The sequence below is a fragment of the Canis lupus genome, chromosome 7, assembly GCF_011100685.1.
Source record: "Canis lupus familiaris isolate Mischka breed German Shepherd chromosome 7, alternate assembly UU_Cfam_GSD_1.0, whole genome shotgun sequence".
Classification (NCBI taxonomy): Eukaryota; Metazoa; Chordata; class Mammalia; order Carnivora; family Canidae; genus Canis; species Canis lupus.
In genome coordinates this window covers 45,286,176-45,306,289 of record NC_049228.1, presented here as the reverse complement: position 1 = coordinate 45,306,289, position 20,114 = coordinate 45,286,176, and the positions used below count along the sequence as shown (strand labels likewise).

Sequence of the window (20,114 nt, the reverse complement as noted above, 5' to 3'; positions counted from 1 at the left end):
CAGGCAACGGTCTTGGAAACTGGCCCTGTGCACCCCACACTGAGACCACTTGGCAGCAAAGGTACATCACTCCTGGAAGCCAATGGGAGGAGGTCTGTTCTGCCCCAGGAGGCGACAACAGCGCTGCCACCTTTGGAACTATCTTATCACACTGTCTTGAAAGTGCTTTCTTAGCCCAGAGCCACTCTGAGGAGGCTGTATGACAAGCAGAGCTTCCACTGTTGATGCGCAAGAAGGAGTTAGAGAGGAAGCGCTCTCGTGGACCATCCCTGATGGTCCAGTTCCAGTGGCAGGTGAGATAGAGGATATCAGGCCTAAGAGTCTGCATCCACTTTAACTGCAGTCCCTGACAGGATAGTGTGAGGACCCTAAAATTCATATTCTTGCCAGCTACAACCAAAGAGTGATTTTATTTATTATAATTTTTACAGACCAAACACATTATAAATATTACAAACCTTTGAAAATTAATAGATTCATCATAATTTTCTTTAAAATGTACATACTGTCACTCAAAATTTTCACATTCTAGGATATCAATAATTTCAGCTTCCTCAGACGCAAAACAACCCTTCCTGTCACAAAACCTCTGTGGCCACACCGGCCACCAAACTGCTCACAGCTTCTACCATTTTCTTACACAGCACAGGGAAGCTGACTGATGTCGACAACGGGGAGAAGCCAAACCCAGGCTAGCTCTGTGACGTGCCCCTCTTGAGATGGCACCTGGTGCCCTCCACAAATGTGGAGGCTGCACAGGGGTGATCGTCATCTGTGAGGCAGAGTGTTCTGTCCAACTAGAGAAGTTCAAAAGGAAGGAAAGCTCCTGTACCCTTCCACACAGGGGAAGCACTCCAAAAGGGTATCTGAAAAGAGACAATCACTCTGTTAACTTACATCCCTACCCCCTGCTAGTAGCTCAGTTCAGATGTTTTTACATAAATATCCTTGGGTTATAAGTAGCCTATGAACAGAAGACATGGTATGCAAGCTGAACAAACAAAATCAATTCTGAGCCAAGGGAATGAGGAAGACAAAAGTCAAGCTGCTCATTCTGCGGGGAAAACAATAAGAGCAAGACGCCGGCAACAGGACAAGGCAAGGCTACAGGTGGGTGTTGGGAAGGAGTGAGCTGTAAACAATAGAAGGCACAGGGCTATGGGGAAAAGCCAATTTTCCACAGACCAGGGCTTCAGCAGGTATGCTGACTTCATCTGAGTTTAGATGTGGGATGAAGAAACAAGCAGGGAACAGAGCATCAAGGTCTCAGACTGTCTCTCTCTCTAGACAGCAAAGCTTTTAGATTTCAAGCCTGCTATCTACCAAGAGTTGCAAACTTTGGTGTCTCCAGGGGCTGGGGGAGCCATGGGAATGAAGGAATGGGCTGGGACAGGCTCAACACGGATTATGTCTATAATGACCCCACCCTCCACCAAGGGATCAAACAAAACACGCCTGTGCACAGTCTGCTCATCACATGCCACCTAGGTTGACACGGGCATCTTCTCCATGAGGACCACAGCTGGATGGGAATGGACTTGTCACCATCTCTGCCATCCACTATAAGCAGGATCAAGTGGCCACTTTTTAGACAATGACTTGCTTTAATTCAACATTCTTACCTCCACTCGGAGGGAAGGGATACTTTTAAGCTGGTGTTATTTCCCCATATTTGAGAAATGCAGAAATTTTCAAAGCTTGTTTTACACCTTGAAGGAACATAAATGGGATTCGAAAGTGAGGGTTCTACATGATTCCCAAAGCAGTTAGATCTGGCACAGTATTCTTGAGATTTAAATAAAACAGGGATGCAAAAGAGCCCCGGGCGGGGTCCTATGAGGTGACTGGGGATCCAGCAGCTGAGAGTGGCTCTGTGCCCAAGTGAGACTTAGTAAGTTTCTTGTTGGGTAAACATAAAAACTAAAAAGGCCCCCGGAAGTTTCTAGAACTAAGAAAGCACACATACACACGCATACACATGTGCGCATGCGTGACAGAATTATTTAGTGCCTCCCAACTTGCATCTCAGTCGGGATGCAACTAACTCATTGGCCAAACTGAGCTCTGCAGTGAGACTGAGCAAAGTTACTTGTGCAACAGCAAAGTTAAATGTAAACATAAACAGCAATAGGGTTTCTTGTGATACTCAGTGTTACTATCGTATGTTGTCCAAATAATGCACTTCTGGATAGAGACAGTTAACAAGAAGAGCCAGGAAGCTTTTTCCATCTTGGAGGCAATGGCCAGGATGCTTTATAAATTGTGCAGCTTGTGATATCTGGTTCTGGTATTCAACATACTGCTTACTTGAGGTCAAGGATTCAAGAGCAGTTAGAGCCTAAAAGACACAAAGACACAAGGGTTAACCACATGGACGCATATAATGTGATTCCCACAGGTGCAGCACACCTGCCGTTATCTGGTACAACTGTGAGCCTCCGAGAACCTACAGATCTAGGAGGAGGAGTCCCAAAGGCAGGCAGTGATTAACCACAGTGGGACCATTGAGTTGAGCCAGCAACTCAAGCTTCTCTGGCTTCTGCCGCCTTCCATAATCCAGCCCTCCCTCTTCCTGGCCTGTGCTATGTCTCAAGCCTTCCCCATGGACAGCCACTGCTACAAGCAGGCTGGCCTACTGCCTCGTCCTCCTTCACGCCAGTGCAAGCACAGAACCATTCCCACCTGCTGCCTCTCCTCCTAGAGCCCAAACTGGAAATCCCTGGTGCCAGTGGCCTGTGAGATGTTGGATTTGCTGTCGGGTTTGTTCTTAGGTTACAAAAATCATGTTATTAAACTAAACATATTAAACTGTAGGAAATTCAAAAGAAACCAGTATCTGAGAGCTGCTGAGGGTAAACAATAAGGTAGTTCTATCAAGTCAACAAAGTACAAATCAAGTTCCTCCGGCTTTGCCCATTACAATGCTCATTACAATGAAGGTGTTCCCGTGGCCCTCTTTGGGAATAAGGAAAAATATTTTTTAATTCCATAATTTTATACTGTCCTTTCTTCATAGTGGGAGAAGAGAAAAAAACTATTTGGAGAAAACAAAATAGGAACAATGGTTCTTGGTGGAGGGAGAGTTTTATTTTCCAGCTATACAGGCTCACCCACCACCAGGGATGGTGAATATGACCATAAAGTCCCCCACACCTTCCCCTCTCGGATACAGTGACCACTACACTAGAGAATACAGATTAAATGGTGGAATTTGCTTGGCTCAGTAAACAAGGAAGAAGATTCTGAGGATGGTAAATTAACCAGCAGCTTAGAAATAAATGGCTGAAGAAGGACGTTTTGGAGTGGAAGCTAAACTGAAGAGATTTGGGTACCAACCTAACTGCTGTGTGAAGAGAGTTCAACCTAAGAACAGGATCAATGGGGACATGTAGGAGTCCTCACTCTAAGGGAATGAAGGCAGAGGTGAGGCCCAGGGGACTTGCTAGCATTGGACTTCTCAAATACACCTGGAAATGCATCACGCTGACTTCACAACTGGCCCTGGGGAGAACTGCCTGCCTACCTATGACAATTCACACATGGCTCCAGATGACATTAGGGACTCAAATAGCAGTTGTCAGGTCAGTCTGTGACATGTATCGGGTATTAGAGAAACCAAGAAGCCTGCAAAGAACCTGCTGACTGGATCACTGGATGTGTGCTCTTAATAACCAAGAGATCACTCTGAATGTGGCTGGCTCAGACTCTGCAAGGCTGCAAGGGAGGGAGAGCTGAGGGTGTGAGCGCCTACCATTCACAGAGAGGACTGTGCAGCACAGAGGGGGAAGCCGGAGCCACCAGCCTGAGCGAGTCTCGGCCCCGCCCTCTCTGCTCCACTTCCTCACTGCACAACCAGGATAGACACACTTTCTATGGTACAAGGGGTTATAAGGATTCAATGAGTTAAAACTTTAACTCATTAATTTCAAGTGAGTTAAAATTTACAACAGTGCCGGCCATGTAGTGAGGACTCAAGAATGCTTGCCATCATTTTACCTGAGACTCTTCTGTATGCACGTGGCGAGCTAGTTTACAGATGCAAATAGTTATGGGGATGGGACCACTGCCATGTGGCCTTTCTCCGTGTTTTTAGAACAAACTATAATTTCTCATAGCTGCCATTCTGTCCATGGTTGGTTATTCCAACAGCAGCCAACAGTGGTTAATGTCCAGACTCATACAACAGGACCCCCTTCCTTGGTTCCAAGTTAGAGCTCAGCCTACCTAATCAGTCTAGGCTGTGGCTCCATTGTCCGTGCCAGCCCCCAACCCCCAGCAGGTGACCGGCCGGTCAGCACACAGTCATGTTCATCAGACTGGCTGGCTTGCCCATGGCCCTGCTTCTTGTACGATGGCACTGACAGTGCTCTAGGCAAGCACCTACAAAGATGGTCCAAAATCCGAGGCAGCCATATGCACTAACCATTTACCAGAACATAGAGCATACTGAAGAGCCACTCCAGTAAGTCATGTCATCGTGTTGTCATCATGTGTAAAGACCACAGCTGCCACCCACCTGCCTCCTGAGCAGGCCTGCTGGAGGACTCCTACCCCATAATGGTAACACTGTTTTTACTGACCTGTTGAGCTTTTGGGGTCAGATGTAATTCCGAGCCAGGCTTCAAACGGATCTGATCCTCCGAAGGAACCTGAACTGAAAGGAAGGCGGCCATGCCTCGAGCCACCACTCGAAACCTTGGGTGTCAGGAAGAGGTCAGAAGTGAGTGACTATTAAAGCAAAGATTTTAAAATAAATACCACAGTTTCTCTTTAAAAACTAGATAAACACATTCCAGACCTAATGTTGCTAGCCTCTGCAAGAAAACTTTTTAGATTTTATTTATTTATTTATTTGAGAGAGAGAGAGCAAGCACAAGCAAGGAGAGAGGCAGAGGGAAAGGGAGAAGCAGACTCCCCACTGAGCAGGGAGCCTGATGTGGGGCTCAATCCCAGGACCCTGGGATCATGACCTAAGTCAAAGGCAGATAGATGCTCAACTGACTGACCCACTTAGGTGCCCCCCTCTGCAGGAAAATCTTAACAGTGATCAAGAAGAAGTGTTCATCTTCTTTCCATTATCACTGCCTGAACAATGTAAGCAAAATTCAGACTCAAGAATAAAAGCATTGCCAACACGTAGAATAATTGGAACTCTCAGACATCACTAGTGAGTATGAGAAATGGCACAGGAAAACAGGTTCTGGCAGTTACTCAGTAACCTAAGCAGAGAGTGACCTTATGACCCATCAATTTTGCTCCTGGGCATATACTCAAAAGAATGGAAAGCAGGTGTTCTAACAGAAATCTGTAAATGAATTTTATAGCGGCACTCTTCACAACAGCCAAAAAGTGTAAACAACCCAAATGCCTATCAACTGATGATTGGATAAACAAAATGTGGGACATCCATACGACGGAATATTACTCAGCCATTAAAAGAAATGAGGTAGATATATGATAAAACATGGATGAGTCTTGAAACTTCATGCAAAGTCACAGAAGCAAGACACACATACTAGATGATTCTATTTATATGAGATGTCCAGAATAGATACAATAAAGTCAGAAAATCAGCTGGTGGCTGCCAGGATGCAGGGGAGAGGGGTTCAGGGGGTACCTATTTCATGAATATGGGATTTCCTGCTGGGGTGGCAGAAACATTCTGGAAGGACACAATGGTGACGGTTGCAACAACATTGTGTATGAACTAACTGCTACTGAATTGTACAGTTTAAAAGGGCTGTCATAATAAACTTAGTGTTATGTGTAGTCTATCACGATTTAAGGGAATCAAAATCACATACTCCTGCTAAATTCTATCACAAAGAAACATGATGTGAACTGGTTTGGACAAAGTGATTCCCAAAGTTGCAGCAAGAGGATGGGCTACTCCACAAGAATGCTGACATCAGAATGGTAAAAGAACTCTCTTCAACACTGATAAGGCTTTGGAAAGAAAACCATTATGCAAATAAGTGAGATAAATTGGGAGGCTAGTGGCAAATTCTTTCATGCTTTGGAATATTTAGCAACAAAAACTTAGACTTGTTTCTCATTACTTATTCTTATCAGTTAATTTTAACTCATCTTGACTTAGAGCTCTAGGAGACGGAGTCCCTCATGGGACCTGGACTGCCCTGACAAAGTATGCAGTGAAACAGCTAAGTGGGTGTTTTAACCGAACCTTGCACATCATCACTGGCTCAGAACCAGAGAGACATCAGGACTGTGGTCAGGTTACAAAGTCAAAATGCAACAAGAGATGCTACTAGGAAAACATTCTTTAAACATGAAAACGACCCAGCAATTGCATTGCTGGGGATTTACCCCAAAGATACAGATGCAATGAAATGCCAGGACACCTGCACCCCGATGTTTATAGCAGCAATGTCCACAATAGCCAAACTGTGGAAGGAGCCTCGGTGTCCATCGAAAGATGAATGGATAAAGAAGATGTGGTTTATGTATACAATGGAATATTACTCAGCCATTAGAAACGACAAATACCCACCATTTGCTTCAACGTGGATAGAACTGGAGGGTATTATGCTGAGTGAAGTAAGTCAATCGGAGAAGGACAAACATTATATGGTCTCATTCATTTGGGGAATATAAATAATAGTGAAAGGGAATAGAAGGGAAGGGAGAAGAAATGGGTAGGAAATATCAGAAAGGGAGACAGAACATGAAGACTCCTAACTCTGGGAAACGAACTAGGGGTGGTGGAAGGGGAGGAGGGCGGGGGGTGGGGGCGAATGGGTGACGGGCACTGAGGGGGGCACTTGAGGGGATGAGCACTGGGTGTTACTCTGTATGTTGGCAAATTGAACACCAATAAAAAATAAATTTATTAAACAAATGAGAAAAAAATAAACATGTTTTTTAAAATATAAAGATGTAATCAGGTGCTGCCCTTTTTTTTTTTTTTCTCCTAATCTGGGGGGATCCTAGCCCTAAGTCAAAAAACCTACAAAGTGTCACAATCCCTGAGGAGGAGCAGATGCCGAGGCCCCCTTAGGAGAGCAGGGGTAGGTGCTTCCTTACCTGTTAGACAGGGGGGACTTCCGGCCCAGCCCAATTGCCCCCAGCAGCCCAGAGCTGAGCCTCTCCTCGGCCAGCAGACTCAGCCTGCTCTGAAGCATGAGCAGAACTCGAATGACAGATTCTATCAAGACTGAGTCACTCTGCTCCGTCTGAATCAGGGACAGCTGCAGGACTTGGTGCCACCACAGGAACAGCTTGGCCTCATCCTGCATGGAGCTGCGGAGGGAGGCCCAGGAGGAAAATAAAATCAGAAGTGGATTCTTTCCGCTCCCATTTAACTGAAAGTCCACATTTGAATTTTATGTAGAGGGGACATTTAGTACTTTAAAAGCTTAGGCTAACAGGTAATAATATGAATACAGTGAGTGCAATAGTATAGCCATAGGGCCAACACACCTTGGATACACCTGTTCCAACCACTTGCTTAAGAGAAGCAGCACTTTCATTTCGTTCCTTAGAGTCTGTTCACTATTTAAACACTGAAGCAAGTAGACATAAAGAGTCAGGTAACTGCTGAGGGACAGGCATTCCTGCAGAAATTCTTCTATGGTGAGCTCAGGCACTTGAAGGGACACCAGAATGGGGCCCCATCCTAAATTCTGATTGAGGGAACCTAAGAAAAGAACACCAAGAAAAGATAGCAAGATAAAAACAGGAATCAAATCATTTAACTGCTGTAATGCATCTTTTAACTTTAGGCTTTAAGTCAAGCCCATGTGGGCCCCGGAGAGCAACCAAGGGACACATGCATGGTGACTCAGACTGGAAACCTAACACACTAACTGCCTATGCCCCTGCTAGCCACTGCAGAGGGACAGAAGTCAGAACTAAGCACTGTGTTCTCGCAGTTAACTCTTCTCATCATTCTATGGTCATTAAAATTGCAGGTAGACACCAGTGGCCTGTCCAATCAACTAATGGTCTTAACTTCATCCGATACCTTTTAAGTATGTTATGAATACTTAAGCTTTTCCAAGGAAAATTCTTATTACTCTATCCAACTGAAGTATTTCCACTTTTCAAAGCTTAGCTAGACTCACACTTCAAAGGAAATCGATTGAAAAAAATTGTTTTGATTTTAGTAACATGAGTGAATTTGAAGCAGGAGTATTATCCTAATTGTTCTCAATTCTTTGGGGGGTGGGGAAATGACCATGGGGAGATGGTGACATGCACAGCACCTTCCATGGGGGGACATGGGGACATGTCATGGGTGGCCAAGAAAGGGCAGGTGTGGGTTATGGTTATCTCCTGGCATTCTTGCTCTAATATACTTCTTTCTCTCCTACTGTATGCACAATGATGTGTTACTGGGTATTAGAGTGGAGTAGTGCAAACCTGAACAATTCTTAACCAGACCATGTTGTTTCCAGAATCAGAGTTTAGGGAATAAGAAAAATATTAAAAAGGGAGGAGTGGGATGAGAATTGACCTCTTTGTAATAGTTCAACAGATGTGACAAAAATCAGTGAAAGACTACATGAAAATTCATTTTAACAAGTGACAAAAATAGAAAAAGAACATAGGGGTCTTATATAAAGATTCTGGTTTATAGCATTTGAAGAGTATGGCTCTTACATGATGTGTCTACCATAAAAGGGCGAGCCTGACCTCTAAATCCACTATGAAATGAATTAGAGGTTCCCTCCCCAGAAACATGGTTGTACTAACAGACACGGGCCATAGGTTCTCATGCTAACCGCAGATCTTTGCAAACAAAATACATACTAAAGTATCAGCTATATTAACAAGGAAATATGAATGGTACAATCACCCATTGGGGAGGGTCTAAAAAGGTACCTCCTTGTGATAAAGCTTCACTCTCCCCTGGAAAGGACCACCCTAAAAGGAGCTTCATACCTTCTTTGAAGTAGGCAGCAATGCAGGCTTCTGTGGTCTCAGCCATGTGGCGGACAGAAGCCAGGCTCTGACAGGCTGCTGTTAAGAGGGGCAGGACCACCAGCCCGTGCACTTTCTGCCCAATCCAGGTCCGCACACTGCCCCGGAGGAACTCTGCTGTCGGAATAGTGGCATTGTTCATCATCATTAGGACTTCCATAAAGAGGCTGCTGAGGGCCATGTGGCGGGTCTGGCTGTCCATGTCTGCAAGGGAACACAGACACACCATAAGAGGCTGCCGGAACAGCCACGGACATGTGAGCAACCTAGGCTGCACTCCAGGCACATCTTAGGACCACACTTGAAGGACCAGAGCGAGTACTCTGGATGGTGCTTGGCTGTTAAGGATCAGATGCTGCACATCAGTACTTTTTAAGGGCACAGTAAGGAACCACCCAGAGATCCCTGGTTACAGCAGGTGGCCGAGTATAGTAATCCTTTCATAAAGACACATATCAAGCTGGTATGGAAGACTAAATTATTTATCAGAACATGCTTACTTAAACTTTAGCTGCCAAAATTTGCTCATTTGGAAAACCAAATACACAGATCTCAGAAGTCACCTGGTAAACTGTTTAGAAAAAAATACCTCCGCTCTCATCGTGGCCAAAGCTGTCGATATTCTGGAGTAATTTATAAGGAAGAGAGATTATTATTACTTAAAACTAAATATAGAAGAGAAAAATCTTTTTAAGCCTTCTTAAAAGAGCTGCTAACTTAGCATCTTTTGTTTTTTTTTTTAAATAAGAAAAGTGGACAGACTGATAATATAAATAAATCTTTCCAAAAAATTGAGAGATGAAAGGGGCACAGCATGCAAGAAAAAGCAAATTCATTGGACAAGAGACCTGCAAATGAGCAGGTTACTGAGGTGGGTTCCTTCCTCTCATCTCAAAATAGAAAACCTCTTTTACCAGGAATTTGTAGAGAAAACTATTCAACAGGCTATAGTTTCTACCAAGTACTTCTAGCTCTCCTTGAGCTAGGTAACATTTTTCAATAGACTAGAAATGGGGCTTTGTCACAACAAGGCTTTGGTAGTCATACGAGTGAGAGCAGGGGAGTCTGGGTCTTACTCGCCACACCATTAAATCAAACTTGCCCACCTGCAAGTTACTAATTTAATGTTACTACAAGACCTACTTATCAAGCATGGACTTCAGAAACCAAAGTTCTAGACGTAAGCTCAACAATATATGTGTGTGAGTACGTATTTTGTCATGTATTCCTGTGGGTACACGCATTCTTCTCTAAGGCCGTAACTCCGAAGTTCAGTTCAAAAGCAACTGTAATTATAATTTGCCTTTTAAGGATGACTCAGTAACAAAAAACTAGTACAGTAAGCCTCCTAATAGATCCCTCCCTATGCATCATCAATACAGTCAACAAATGTTTTCTTAAAAACCAGATCTGATCCTGTCACTCTTCTAATGAAGATCTTTCTAAAATGCCTTCCTCTCCTGTGCTTGGCCAGCTATTATATGACCTTCACAGCCTAAACACATTTGATCAATTCTAGAACCATTTCTCCAGTATCACTTGCTAATTTTTCTTTTTTTCTTTTAACATCAATTGGGTGTTACTGGCTAGAGGGGATGATACTAAAGAGATAGGTGCACTACCTCATTCCATGCTTACCATGTGCATATGAAACAGTACAATTATTATAACCATTTTGCAAATGAAGTTATACAATTTGTACAAGATCACATGGTTAGCAAGTGGAAAGCCCAGTTAGTCTGGTTCCAGAATCTGCTTTTTAACTACCACATTATATATGCAGTGCGGTAAGTCTAAATGGCAGATGTATTCAAGAAATTCCAATTAATTTTTGGTTCACCAATTCCAACCAACTCAGACAGCAACACTAGCTTTCAATTGCTATGCTTCCCTAAATACTATAGTTGCCTATTTTCAAACAGTATTTAAATAAGCATTAAAACGTTTGTGAGATTCACCCATGTGGTGGCAGATTCTGACTGCTACATTCTATTATGTGGATATACAACAACTCAACCTTCCTACTAAAAACATGGGTTGTTTCTGGTCATGGACTCCCTCAGATACATACCTATAGACACTGTTCACATTTCCCAGGGCACAGGTGCATTTCTTTTGGAATATTTCAAGGATCAGAATTCTGAGTCATAGAATATATAAACTAGTAGATGATGGATGCCCAACTTTTAAAAATGGTTGTATCAATTCCCTCTGATCAGCAGATGAGTTACACTGATCCACATATTCACCAATTTTGTATTGAAACTTTAACTGTATTCATTCTGGTGGATGTATCATCACCTGTCACTATATGCATTTCCCTAATTATTAATATGGTTAGCACCTTTCCATGAATATTAGATATTCTCTTTTGTAGAATATCAACTCAAGGGTCTTGTTCATTTTTTCTACTGGGTTGTGTTTTTCTTCTTTCTTGTATCCAGTGTAATAATTTTTGTCACTCATATTTAATGTAATTACTGATGTAACTGAGTCTAAATCTACTATCTTACAATATACTTTCCATTTATTCCTCCTATTCTACATTCCTTTTTCTCTCTTTTGCTTCTTTTCATTATTTCTTATTCTACTTTTTCTCTTTTGGTCTGGAGGTTAAATACCATTCCAACATTCTTACAGTGGTTGCCTTACAAATTACATGTGCACTCTTGACTTTTCAAAGTCGGCTGTTAACTGGCTCCCAGACAGTGCAGGGGCTCTGTAACATTCTAACTCCTACTACCTCTCCCTGCTGGTGCCACAACCCCAGGAGGCATTACTATTATTATTGTTTTAGACGGTCACATTTCGTGTAGATTTACCTACACATTAATCTGCCACTTTCATTGTTCTTCACACTCACTCTCTCCCTACTTATGTTCTCCAGATTATTATCTCTTTCCTGCTAGAGTTTTTGGTTGTATTTTGCTATTCTTTTATAACTTCTCAAGCTGGATTCTTATTAACCTTCATCTTTTTAAAATTTTAATATAAGCATTTAAGGCCAAGAAATTAAGCCCCACTTTAGCTGTACTCCACAAGTTTTGAAGCATTCTGGTTTTTTATCCAGTTCCAAATCTTCTAGATTTCTATTATGACTGTTTCTTTGGTCATCAGTTATTTAAAAGTTTGCTTCTTAATCTCCAGTGTATAGTTATATTTTGTTACTGATTCCTAAGTTCACTGCACTGTGGTTAAGAGTTTGTGTGGTCTGTTCCAAACCAGTCCTTTGGAATTGGTTGAGACTGGCTTTAGGCTGAACAAGGGTGAGGTTCCTTACCTGTTCTGTGGTAGACTCACACCATGTGAGTTCTGCATGTACAGGGCACATCCTTTTCCACGTGCACATTACATTCGGCGGGGCCCTTCAGACCTCCTAAAGCCTCACTGATTTTCCTTCAACTTCATCCTTTACTGTGAGATATGTGGCAAAATCTCTTACTGTGAGTGCATCTGACATTTCTCTTCCTAATTTTGTCAGTTTTCACTTTAGGTGTTTGCAGTTGCTACTGTATCATTAAGTACAAATACATTTATCATTCTTCTATCCTCCCGGTGAATTAAACCTTTTATCAATTTCCAAAGACTTTTTTTTTTTCAAAGACTCTACTAACGCTTTTATTTATTTATTTATTTTGTCATGCAACTTCAAGGCAGGAAAGTACCCTAGATAACATCTGGCTCCGTAATGCTTCCTGCCTCACAGTCCTATCTGTCCAATATTAATCTAGCTATGCCAGCTTTCTATTTTAATAATTGCCTAATATGACTGCCTTATCGAAAGCTTTCTGTATCTTATGTTCTATATGTACTTTTCAGAAACAGCTTAAAGCTGGATGTTGTTCACTGTTAATCCGGTCTGACAAACTTTGTCTTTTAAGTTGAATTTGGTACATTTACATTTACTGGTGTATTTAAATTTTACCATCTTATTTTGTTTTTTTTACTTACCTTCTCCAACCTTCTTTTCTTGCCGTCTTTGGACTGAATGTATTTTAGCCATTCCTTTTTATCTCCTTCCACTAACTTGAAAAATTATACATTTTATTTCTATTTCTATTCTTTTAGTGAATTCCTTGGTAATTTCAACATTCCCATTTTATCAAAATGCAAATTTAATCAATTTATTGACCCTCTCCAACAATACTAAAACCTTACCATGCTTTTAACTCAACCTCCTTCCTAACTTTTATATACTCGCTAATTATTCCAATATCTTGTCTTCATGTGTGAGTCTGACTTGCTTGTGCTGCCTTGTTTCCTTGTGTGGTTTATGATTTTTTTTTTTTTTTTTTTTACTATTGGTTCATAGGCCTTGGAATTCTGAGGTCAGAGTTGAAGATGGGTTTCTCTAAAATGGCTCTGTGGGTACTTTCTACCAGGCATCTAATGGGCTGCCAACCCAGAACAACTTGAACTCAGTTCCCAGATTGAGGTATTTTTCTCTGGACCAGTCTAGGTAGTAGGAATTTGTGCCTCAAACACACATGAGGGTCAATTTATACCTACTAATTTTTAAAAGAGGTAGCTCTTTCCCCATCACACAGACATCTGACCCAACACCCGGGTCAAATAGATCACTCTTTGCTTTCCTCTTCCAGGAGCAGGTTTATCTCTGGCTCATCCTTACACAGAGGATGCCATGTCTTGGCATCCTCACCCAATGCATACAAGATCTCCTTTCAGGCCCTCAACTCCAGCAGGCCCTGGGCTTTAATGCCCTCCCCTCCCAGTCTAAGACAGTTCCAGAAAAGCCTTCAACAGGGAAGCCAGCCTCAGCACTACATCTACCTTTACAGGTCACTTAGCTCCCGACTTCTAAGATTTTCCACCACCTCATGATAAGTTTCACCGTTGGTTTCTTAAAAACATTTTGTCCAGCATTCTTAGTTGTTTTCAGCAGAAGCAGTCAGGATACCCAGTCCACCAAACTGCTGAGAACATGAGTTCTCCATATATAGTTTTTTTTTTTACATATCTATAGGTGATTCTGAAGTGCCCTCCCAATGAAAAGTCAAAGCATCTCAGAATGCTGCTCATGGTCCATCTCCAGTTTCTCCTCCTCATTAAATCCAGTTGCCTAGTTTGGCCTTCAGTCCAGCCCTTCTCCCACCAGCCTCGGACACTGTCAACCCCTCAAGTTCTGAGCATTTGTGCCTCCCTGGTGCTGAGATGACAGAGTCCCTGGGAACCAATCCTCTCTCTGAGCACTTCTCTGACCCAGCTGAAAGTGTCCTGCCCACTGCCCTGATCTCACAAGCCTCACATGGCAGAGATTCACCCATTGAATGAAGACATGGCTGCCTGTGACCACTCACCAGGTGGATTAAAGACGATGATATCATCCAAGAGCTTACACATCTCCTTTTCTAGGTCTGCTAAGGTGATTTTTCCATTTTGTTCCAGTGAGCTGAGGAACTGAACCATCTGATGAGTGAAGGCTCGGCATTTTGGAACTGCATCCTGACAAACAATAAAAGGAGCATTAGTGTGAATCCACATGAGCAGCATTAACTGAGCATTCCCAGGAGCATGCCTCTGCTCTAAATGCTTCAGGAGGGTGGAAAGAGAACAGAGCAGGAGGCCACATGAAGACAGATGTGTATCTAAGGGTCCTGTGTCTAGCGATATGCAAATATGTGGTAACACTTATGCCAGAACCCACATTCTCCCAAATTCCAGGACACTTTTCCTTTTTGAGTACATCAATAGCAATAATACCTACACACTAATTACTTGCCTGAAACTTTTCCAAAAATGTTTATGTTCATTACCTAATTCAATTCTCATGACAACACTTTGAGGCAAAGTATTATTTTCAATTCAGATGAGAAAACCAACATCAGAATGGCAGGGAGCTGGGGACTAAAGTTTGTTAGACTTCAAGCTCAGGCTCTTAACTTCCCTGCCACTGTGCTGCCAATGACATCCAATTTCTAAACTGACAGCCAGCGCCCTCCATCCTTTTGATCTCTCGTTAGCGTGTGGTACGACTAGTTAAGTGAAGGTAATTCATTTAATAGAGAAGCGAACTAATTAGAGAAATAATTATAACTCAAATAATTAAATAATTACAACTAAAAAGAAATAATTAAAAATAAGAGATGTGAGAGGCCAAAATATGAGTACACAATGATACACATGCTCTTTTTCAACTGAGCTGTCACAGGGTTTGAGACCATCCACTACTACAATTCTGAAGAACACTCTGCCTTTTAAAGCACCCACTCAACTTACAAGATGTTTCTGACTGTCAGTAGGAATGGAAAGGCCTGCAGACACTCTTAGGAGCTTCATGATTAATTCTGCAGAAGATTCCTTTGCCAGGATGGTGGCTGGCTGGTAATGGCTGCTGAAGTAACTGAGCACACTCTGGTAAGACACAGTATCCACAAGATGCCACGAGAGTGAGCTTGTTTGTCCAAGGAGATTCAGGAGAGGTGAATCCTAAAAATAAAACACATATTCCTTTTGTTTCAGAGTTATCAGTTTCCCAGAAATAGGTGTCTCTAGTCTATGGAATGACCATTAGGACGGTCTAGGATAAGAACAGAACACTTAAGATGTCAAGTAAGTATCTACTCAAGGGTGGGATGCTTGGGTGGTTCAGTGGTTGAGCGTCTGCCTTTGGCTTGGGGTGTGATCCTGGAGTCCTGGGATCAAGTTCCACATCAGGGTCCCTGCAGGGAGCCTGCTGCTCCTCTCTCTGCCTATGTCTCTGCCTCTCTCTGTGTCTCTCATGAATAAATAAATAAAATCTTAAAAAAAAAATCTACTCAAGGAAGAAGTACTAGTTAAAGTAATAACCAAGGTCTTGGCAAAAACATATTAACTCTAAAATCTGTAAGTATTTCAAGGAACTCTCAGATTTGTTGGTAGAACTAGCAATTCAGGAGATGTAAAATAAAATTGACCTGTATAATCTAATTCAGTGTGCTTCCCTTCATAACCCAGAATTAGATTATCAATGATCCCAGAATATCAGGCATCTAGTTGAAGGCATATCCGATATGCCAAGGAGATATTCATACTGACAGGGGCGTTAGGGAAACAAGTGGAAAGCTACAACCTCATAGGGAATGAGGACCTAGGAAGTCTTGCCAAGCCTTCATCACAGGCTCTCCAAACTTACTGCTTGGTCTACCAGCTGATCTTCCTTTGCCAATAAAATCATCATGAAAAGGAGGCAGACAATCATGTTCCGTGTCTCTGGGCGGGGACTGGGGCTCCAGGCATCAGAGAGCACACTAACCCAGTTGACTTCGCACAGGACAGACCCCAAAAATAAGAAGCAGCTCTTGGGGCTTCCTCGTTCCACCTAAACGGAAATAAAACCAATGTTTTCCTTTAAACTGTCAGTGTTCTTGAAAATGTGTATAAATCAACACATACTAAACTGAATTTTAAAAAATAATTTTCCCAGATAATAAAAATCATCTGCAAACCCCTCCCCCTGAAGAGTTAGACTTAACATTTGTAATATTTTTTTTTTCCATGCTTAGTAAATGCATACATTTTTCAGCTTGTTTAGAGTTCATTATTTATTCCACTAATTCTTAACAGGAGAGGAATGAATGACCTTCCCTATCTCTGACCAGAGGGTCAAATCCCTGCCCCAATTAGTCACCAACGCTCAGGGGAATCTATCACAGTCCTCAGATGTACTAGGACAGAACAAAGGTTGAGATCTACTAGTCAGTAGTTCCTAAAGCTGATCGTGCATGAGAACCACCTGGAGGACTCACTAAAATGACAGATTACGCAACCCCATCCCCAGAATTTTATATTTCCTACAACTAGGGTGAGAGCAGGAATTTGGATTTCTAACAAGCTCCCAGGTGGTGTAGACACTGTTGGTCCTAGGACCGTACTTTGAGACCCAGTATATTATTGTATATAATTTTTATACTGCCTTTTCGGTATAATATTATGTTATAAAAGTGTCTCCACATCATTAGGCTTTGTGATTTTTAATGACTGCATAATGTTTAATTAAATCATATTTAAAATATATTAGGAATTGGTGGGGGTAAATGTATTTTATAGTATATGATCAATGTCAGAGTCATCTCTTATTACCCATTTCAACAGTCTGTTTAAAATAAAACATGGCTAGCTATAAATTTTTCTGTTTAAAATGAAGATTAAAATTCATTTATAAAACCACAGTCAATGGAATCTGGTGATGATTCATGCCCTTCCGTGACTACCATCATTATATTTTGTTAACTGCTTATTCTTTTCTCTTTTAGAAAATGATTCCTCATCCTCCTTTATGACCTGTTTTCTATTCTCACTCCAAATCCCTCAAAACACATCCCTTCTTACTCCGGCAGGACATACAGAACTGAAAGGCTTCCAGCTTCTGGCCAGATCAAGGTCACCTATGATTGATTAAATTCCCAGAGGCACCAAGTCTACAGCAACCCTTACAGCCATGCTACCATTTGATCTGTCACACAGCTGAGGCTGCCTGCTTACTTAAAGCTATCTCACGGTTGTTTAAATAAACATCCTCTTCATGTTCACAGTGGTGATAAATATCTACTCAGGATCTATCTCATATACTAAACCTAGCTATAAAATCATTCCTAAGCTTCTATTTCCAAAACAGCTGTCCTCGGCTCTCCCCGGAGCTTAGCTACAGAAACAAAGCAGCCCTGGGTGCTCTCCACAGACAGCACAAATGGGACACAGTATACTTCACAGACTGCCAGAAACCACCGTCAGCCTGCAGTAACTAAAGCACTCACGGCATCTCCATCATCAGTGGAATGTCAAGTTAAGAGTAAACACAAAAGAACTAGTGACTCTGAATAAACTGGAGAAACTACAAAAAGCTGAGACAAGAGTAAAATGGGTTTTTAAAAATGAAAACTTAAGAACCACAGACATGTCAGGCTGCTCTGTAAGTCACGCTACAGGGCCTGTTTTCTGTGACTAGTGCTTCTACAGCTAAGACTCGCATACGTATTAGCCTTTTGTCCAAGTTATTTCCGGTCTTTATGTGATTATGATGCATCATTGGTTGTTACGATGCACTTCTATCTCCCACAACATTATTCCCTTATGTAACTGCTTAGAGAAACTAATGGCTTGAGTACCAATTACATTTGCTTTAATAGAACATTTAACAGCATGTGAGCCTGATGCTTCTGTCCTAGAAAAATATGTAGACCCAGAGTCACCAAGACTGAGCCTGACGACGTCAGTTACGTACTCATACAGCAATATTACTAAAGCCTAGGGGGTGACAGCCATATTACAGACAAAATCTTTCTCTGGGTTTAAAAACAGTCCTACAAATGTCTTCTAGTAACCTTCTACCACAGTAAAAGGATTTCCATGAAATGTTGCTTCACATGAGCACCATTCGGACAACACAGAAGGCCGGCACAGTCCACTCTGGCACACACTGCAATCATGCCTAAGAAGCACAGTGAACAGGCTGTTCCCTAGGAGCCAGGCTGTGCCATGGAGGGTGATAGCTCACCTTGAAGAAGGCCTCCATGAGCATCTGGTCAGGGTACAGGTCCCTCCATGGGAGCTTCCGGTAGGCATTATGGAACGCGTACAGAATGAACTCTGGCATTCTGGGTGCTGTACATGCTTCACAATAATGCATCAGGTGTAACCTGAGGGCTCCTTCATCACCTGGCAACAGCTTATCTAAAATTCAAACAGAAAACACAGCTGAAGACCATTTGGGTTATCTTTAAAAACCAACACACACATACAAAAAACTTGTACTAAAAGTCTAAATAAAGACTCAATAATTCCTGAATTTCAAAGATTTTCATGTGCCAGGAAAAAAAAAAAACTGATGACAAAATAATAGCAAAGACTGTAATTACTTACTTGTGAAACTGGAATGAGTAGCTGGTATGTGGGAGATAGCAGGGGTGATTAGTTTTTCTTTAAAGCTTCCAACTGCATGGCTTTCTAACTCACATAAACTTGCCCAACCCCAAGCACTTCTAGGCATCCCTTTAGTCTGTTGCCCTCAGCAAATACTCAGTCACTGGCATGTATGACTTACTCATTTAGTGCCTTGGAGGAATCTAGTATCGCTCCAAAGGAAATGTTGCACATGACTAAAACTCAGCCCTTGGTGTAGTAAAACTAGACTATTAACTGACACTCAGCTAAGTTATTCTAAAACAGCACTCCTCTGAGACACAGATCACTCAGTATTACCATCACAAGTATCAACTGTCTTGCCCTCAAGACAAATAGCAACAGAAGGGGCACTGAGTCTAAAACAAAACTTTTCAGACGTTCTGATTCTATGCAAAGGGATGAATGTAGTCAAAGAAGAGGGAGCCACCCCAACAAGAACAGAAACTTGATGGTATTTCTTAGTAGCGGCTTTTGAAAAATGACCAATGAGCATCAACTCATGGTGCCAATTTATCGTTTCCAACATCCCTGTGCCCTTGATTCAGAGTCCTTACTTTATTCTACAGCATGAAATATCAACATGTTTTTAACCTTCTAAGACAAGTTAAGGGTAGCATATATTTAAATATGAATAAAAGATAGTTTTGTTTAAACAAAGATGGATTAGTAGGTAGATGTCTAAAAGGTAATTGCCTGGGACAAGACCGAGTTTCTACTTCCAGCCCAGATACACGTAAGTTCTGTGAGCTCAGAGAAATTCATTTTGCTTTCTGAGTCTTCACTTTCTCATGAATAAAAGGAGAGAGCTGGATCAGAAGACCTCACTAAAAGGTTACAATAAAATACTTCTTTCTAGGCAGCCCCAGTGGCGCAGCGGTTTAGCGCCGCCTGCAGCCCGGGGCGTGATCCTGGAGACTCTGGATCGAGTCCCACGTCAGGCTCTCTCTATGATGCCTGCTTCTCCCTGTGCCTGTGTCTCTGCCTCTCTCTCTCTCTCTCTCTCTATGAATAAATAAATAAAATCTTAAAAACAAAAAAAACAAAAAAAACTTCTTCCTGCTTTGCATAGTTCTGTTTCTTCTTGAACTCAGCTATCAATTCCTGATGTTAGCTGTGAAGCAGCCCGTTCCCAAGCTACTTTCTTATTTATATACACAGGCAAGAGCCTAAGAGAGTGCTTGTCCTTATATTAAGAAACTAAACATACAGGGACGCCTGGGTGGCTCGTTGGTTAAATGTCCAACTCTTAATGTCCAGCTCAGATGTTTAAT

The 20,114-nt window shown here is 42.0% G+C and overlaps 1 protein-coding gene across 1 annotated transcript in view; it reads right to left on the bottom strand.

Annotated features, from left to right (window-relative positions):
- Positions 1 to 391: 391 nt before the first annotated feature.
- Positions 392 to 20,114, bottom strand: part of EPG5 (ectopic P-granules autophagy protein 5 homolog) — a 101,045-nt gene continuing 81,322 nt past the window's right edge. The window contains exons 36-44 of the mRNA XM_038543374.1: positions 18,437 to 18,612; positions 16,076 to 16,261; positions 15,181 to 15,390; positions 14,262 to 14,406; positions 8,905 to 9,147; positions 7,441 to 7,657; positions 7,045 to 7,260; positions 4,581 to 4,695; positions 392 to 2,338 (exon numbers count right to left, since the gene is read on the bottom strand). Of these exons, the coding sequence (XP_038399302.1) occupies positions 2,156 to 2,338; positions 4,581 to 4,695; positions 7,045 to 7,260; positions 7,441 to 7,657; positions 8,905 to 9,147; positions 14,262 to 14,406; positions 15,181 to 15,390; positions 16,076 to 16,261; positions 18,437 to 18,612 (1,691 nt within the window). The 3' untranslated portion in view covers positions 392 to 2,155. The remainder of the gene's footprint in view (positions 2,339 to 4,580; positions 4,696 to 7,044; positions 7,261 to 7,440; positions 7,658 to 8,904; positions 9,148 to 14,261; positions 14,407 to 15,180; positions 15,391 to 16,075; positions 16,262 to 18,436; positions 18,613 to 20,114) is intronic.